This window comes from Rhea americana, unplaced genomic scaffold, assembly GCF_003343005.1.
Source record: "Rhea americana isolate MKP2758 unplaced genomic scaffold, rheAme1 scaffold_695, whole genome shotgun sequence".
NCBI lineage: Eukaryota > Metazoa > Chordata > Aves > Rheiformes > Rheidae > Rhea > Rhea americana.
In genome coordinates, this window is record NW_028186862.1 from 15,247 (window position 1) to 20,163 (window position 4,917).

General features: G+C 66.2%; 2 protein-coding genes across 2 annotated transcripts in view; one reads left to right on the plus strand and one right to left on the minus strand.

Moving 5' to 3' along the window:
• Positions 1-113: 113 nt before the first annotated feature.
• On the plus strand, positions 114-2,724 carry DRC2 (dynein regulatory complex subunit 2). Its single transcript, XM_085321420.1, has 8 exons — positions 114-312; positions 428-595; positions 667-836; positions 989-1,127; positions 1,372-1,569; positions 1,658-1,876; positions 1,997-2,149; positions 2,291-2,724. The coding sequence occupies exons 1-8, from the start codon at positions 142-144 to the stop codon at positions 2,582-2,584; spliced, it is 1,512 nt and encodes a 503-aa protein (XP_085177546.1). The 5' UTR covers positions 114-141; the 3' UTR covers positions 2,585-2,724.
• Positions 2,725-3,010: 286 nt separating this feature from the next.
• LOC146586375 (ADP-ribosylation factor 3-like) overlaps positions 3,011-4,917 on the minus strand; it is a 7,018-nt gene continuing 5,111 nt past the window's right edge. Inside the window, exons 5-9 of the mRNA XM_085321422.1 lie at positions 4,807-4,882; positions 4,100-4,187; positions 3,875-3,908; positions 3,439-3,509; positions 3,011-3,245 (exon numbers count right to left, since the gene is read on the minus strand). Coding sequence (XP_085177548.1) covers positions 3,028-3,245; positions 3,439-3,509; positions 3,875-3,908; positions 4,100-4,187; positions 4,807-4,882 — 487 coding nt within the window. The 3' untranslated portion in view covers positions 3,011-3,027. The remainder of the gene's footprint in view (positions 3,246-3,438; positions 3,510-3,874; positions 3,909-4,099; positions 4,188-4,806; positions 4,883-4,917) is intronic.

Consider the following 4,917-nt stretch of genomic DNA (forward strand, 5'->3'; position numbering starts at 1 on the left):
CATCCCATGGAGGAGCGGAAGAGCAGGGGAGGGGGGAACACCGCAGAGGGGAAGGGATTGGGGGGGAGGGAGCAGGGGGAGGGGGCCCAGGGGGACCCTGGAGGAGAGTGACTGAGACCCCGGTTACCCCCCCACAACTTTATGCCTCACACCCTGCCCCTCAGCCCTGCCACCATGCTGAGGAAGCGGCGCCAGCAGGCCACGGCCACCCCCATGACAGAGGAGGACCAGCTCCTGCTGCTGCAGAGCCAAGCCCTGGCCAAGGAGGAGGAGGCCAAGAAGAAGGAGGAGATGCTCACCCAGTTCCTGAAGGTTCCTGGGGTCCTGTGGGAGTCAGCGATGCATTTCCCCGCATGCCATCCAGCCCCTGTCCCCTGCAGGACGCATCTTCACTGCCCTTTGACACCCCCCCATGTCCCCCGTGCAGGACAAGCTGGCCAAGGAGGAGCACAACAGCACCCTGAACCTCAACAAGATCAACACGCAGTGGCGCGCGGTGCTGCGGGAGGCYAAGGCCAAGGAGCTGCGCACAGACATCGAGATCCTGAGCCAGACCTTTGCGCGGGTGACGGACTGCAAGGACAGCGTCATCAAAGTGAGCACAGGGCTGCTGTGGTGGGGGCACGGGGCCGCGCAGAGCCCCTCACGTGACCTTCCCTCCTGCAGTCCCTGGCCAGAGACCTGTTTGAGGCAGAGGCGCAGCATGCCCAGGCCTTGTGCAGCCACCTGCACAACATCGACTGCCTGCTGCAGCTCCAGCGCTGCCGCCTGCGCTACCTGGAGGAGGATTATAACACRGAGCTGGAGGCCCTCAAGAAGGAGTTTGAGACAGAGAGGTATTGAGGGGAGAGGGAGATCCCTGTGCCGAGGTGGCACCGCTGGCTGTCCTGCCGGGACGCTGTGTCCCTGGTGGGGAGCCCTTTCGTAGCGCCAGAACGGGGACCTCCCTGACCATGTGCTCCGTAGCTCTCCCCCCTGTTCCCCCCAGGAGAACCATCCTCGAACAGCACAAGCAAGAGTGCTGCTACCTGCAGGGCGTGATGCTGGCCGTGGAGCAGAACTTTGTTGAGAACAACTATGAGGCCACGCTGAATTTCCAGAGCGCCTGGGATGACATTAAGAACAAGGCAGGGGCAGGGGATGGGGCAGGGCTTGCTGAAGAACTGGCTGGGCTCTTTAGCCACCCAACTAGCAGCTGACTCTGGTGAGGAGCATTTTAGGGCTTGGGGCATGAGCAGAGCACAGCGAGGGTTGATGGAGCCTCAGCCCCAGCAGAGGCAAGGACCTGCCTCACTTTGGGCGTGGTAGTCACAGCCAGGAAGGGAGGGGAGGGGGTGGCAGGATACCCCCACCAATTTCTCCCTCCCCCAGCAACTAGAAGAGAAGCAGTACAGCCGCTTGCACCTGGGCAGCAGGATGGATTCCCTCTGGAAGCAGTTCCAGCAGGTCCTGTACAACTACACAGAGGCCACGGAGGACCATAAGATCGCCTTTGAGGTGCTCCGGCAGAAGGACCAGAAGAGCTCCAAGGAGATAGAGATGCAGACGAAGAAGCTGCAGAAACTCCAGGTTGTGGCTGCAAAAACTCACAGCGCACCTGTGGCCCCGCGAATCGAGCCCCCCCCCAATCTGTCACTGATCTTTTGTATGCCCCCAGGACTCCATCATAGCCATAAAGGGCAAGATTGCGGCTCACTTCCAGGAGAGTGAGGAGAGGAACCGTCGTGTGCGGGAGGAGAAGGAGGTTGTCCTTAAGCAGCTCCAGGAACTCAAGAAGGAGATGAATCAGGCCAGGGCCAAGGCCCACGGCAGCCTGGCCAAGCTCACTGCGCAGAGCAGTGTGACCCTGAAGACACTGATGCACGTCGTGGAGAAGGTGAGGCCTGCGGACCGCGTGCTGCCTGCCCTGGGGCAGGACTGGTCTGCTCCAGGGAGCCCCGGGCCATGCAGGCACTGCCCTCCCCTCCCTACCTGCCCTCTCTGGCATCTCCCGCAGGCGGAGCGCATCCTGCGGCTGGGTGAGATGTGCCGTAAGCTGGAGACAGAGGAGGAGAAGGTGCTGCCGTTCTACCCTTCCTCGCTGGCTGAAGGGGAGCAGCAGGATGCAGAGCAGGTCCTCAAGGAGACGCCTGCAGAGCCTCTGGCCCAGGTGAGGAGACAGCGTTGGGGTCCCGAGCTGGCCAGGCACTGCTGCAGGGGAGGGCTGCAGGGGACAGCCTCAGGGACAGCCAGTGTGTGTGCAGGGGTAGGTTTGGGGCTYCTGGCCTCCTCTTCTCTCCCTCCTGTGCAGGCCATGCAGGACTACGTAGGGATGGAGCGCTTCTGGCAGAGGTTCAACAAGGTGAAGCTGGAGGAGCTGGCACTGGTGCAGGAGAAGGCAGCTCTGAGCCACAGGAACCAGCGCCTGCGGGAGCTGCTCAAGCAGTACCTGGAGGGGATCTCTGTGAGCGAGGAGGTGCTCAGCAAACCCAACCCGCTCCTCGTCCTCCAGCACAGGAGCTGCAGCCCCAGAGCCCTGCCCGGTGCCAGGGGGCCCGTGCACAATGTCATCGAGGCAGCCCACGTGGTGTCRCACACCTTGTGAGCCTCCTGGGGGAGGACGTGTGGCTGGATCTGCCCCGGCCTCAGCTGCGAACCGTCCCGCAGCCCGGACGCCCAGCAGAGCCTGGCGCTCAGGGACAGCATGGAAACCGTGCCCACAGGACACTGCCATTAAAGAGCTCGACTGTGCTCTGGATGTGCTATGGGTCTTATTCCTGCTCACCTACAGCTCTGTCAGGGTGGGCTCTGTCTATGTCTGCAYTAAATCCCCCCTGACAGGGCCAGGCTGGGAGCTCCAGGCCTTCGGTGCGAGCTGACAGCGTCCAGCCAGGGAGATGAGCGGCCCAGGGTCCCTTTCCCTCTGCTCTTGCCTTCCCACCAGGCCTCTGCCTGGACAGGAGCTTGCACGCTGTCCCCCACGCAGCGAATGACCCCAGGAGGTGGACAGAGCAGGCATGGAGCGGCTATGGTTGCTGCAGGCACAATTTATTTCTTTTTGGCCTTGTTCCTCTTCTCCTCCTTGAGCTTCTTCTTGGAGAGCTTGGGGCTGCTGGCTTTGCGGTAGAGGTGGAAGCCAATGAGCCCCAGCAGCGCCGGGACCAGCCCGAGGCACAYGAGGGGCAGCACGTCGTTCACCACCTTCTGCCAGTAGCTGGCCCGGGACAGGCCGACCAGCTCCACCTCGAACTTCAGCACCGCGTCGCCTGGCGAGAGGGGACAGAGCCTGAGCGGGGACCCCAGACGGAGCCGAGGCACTGCCTGCCAGGGCTGAGACGCACCTCCTCCGGCGCGCGGGGTGCCCGGGGGCCGGGCAGGAGCGATCCCGACACCCCTGCTGCGGTACGGGGTCGGCGAGGGCTGCGGGGGGGGCAGGTGGCCCAGCCCGGCCACGCTTACCTGGGATGGTGGGGGGGGAACCTCGTTTGCCGTACGCCAAATGAGGGGGGATGATGGCTCTCCGCTTCTCCCTGCCACAGCGAGAGACCGTCAGCATGGAGGCCCCTCGGCACCCAGCAGGGCCGAGTCCCAGCACCGGGCAGGGGGACAAATCCACTCAAAACCACAGTGGGAACGTTAGGGCCAGCTGCGGCAGACGACAGAGCCCAAGTGGGGCCAGGAGACCCCACGGGAAGGGGGACACGAGGACCTCATCCTGGGGCAGCGAAGGAGGGCAGCTCGCATCTGGGCCCGGCCTCATCCTGGTCCGCAGTGCGGATGGTCTCACCCAGCCCCGAGGCGGCTTCTCCAGGGCCATCCCGCAGCACGGCCAGGCCCCCGCAGCGGGTGGCGGGGGGCTCACTGCCCTCCCCAGCACGCCAGCGGCCAGACTTACCCCACACACATGTCCAGCAGACTCTGCTCCAGCCCTGCGAGGGGGGAGACAGGYGCTGAGCAGAGCTGTCCCGCGCCCATCTTACCGCAGCACCCAGTGCCTGGCCCCRGGGCTGCTCTGCCGCGTCCCACCGGACCCCAGACCCTTCACCCCGTGGCTCAGCCCAGAGCCACGGTGCGGGACCGGGTGGCCCGGCGGGCGCTGGTGACCCATCCGTGCACCCACCGGGGATCACTTGGCGCTTGCCCAGCTCCACCTGGAGCGGATCCCGTGTCAGCGAGGTGTCAATGATCCGTCCATCCTCCAGGCTGCCCTGCCGGACACACGGACCCGGTTACTGCTGGCACAGGTAGCCCAAGTACAGCCGAGCGGTGCCGGGCTCCTTCGGGCCACGCTGCCCTGGCCTGGCCCCCGCCTYCGGGCTCATCCCGCAGTTGCCCCAGGGCCAGCCCCACGCTGGTCTCAGTGCTGCCCTGTGCCTGTCCCAGGACCAAACCCCACACATTGGGGTCCTGGTGCCACCCCAGGGCTGCCCCCGGGTCAGCCCCACGTGGGTCCGATGCCAGCCCAGGTGCAACGTGGCGCAGAGCCCACTTGGGCCCTGGTGCCACTGCAGGACCCTCCCCACGTGGGCCCCGGTGCTGCCCCAGGACCCTCCCCACGTGGGCCCCGGTGCCGCAGCAGCGCCCTCCCCACGTGGCCTCGGAGACACCCTAGCGCCCTCCCCACGCGGGACCCGGTGCCACCACAGGACCCTCCCCGCGTGGCCTCGGAGACACCCTAGCGCCCTCCCCACGCGGRAGCCGGGGCCGCCGCGGGACCCTCCCCACGCAGGCCCCGGGGCCGCCGCAGGACCCTCCCCACGCAGGCCCCGGGGCCGCCCGGGCCCGCCCCCGCCGCCAGTGCTGACGTGTTCGTGCCGCCGCCCGCACCGTGTAGTGGATCTGCACCGTGTCCCCCAGCGCCGACAGCTCCGAGCAGCCCTCGGGGGGCGCCACCTGCAACGGGAGGGGGCGCGGAGCGGGACGGGACGGGACGGGGGG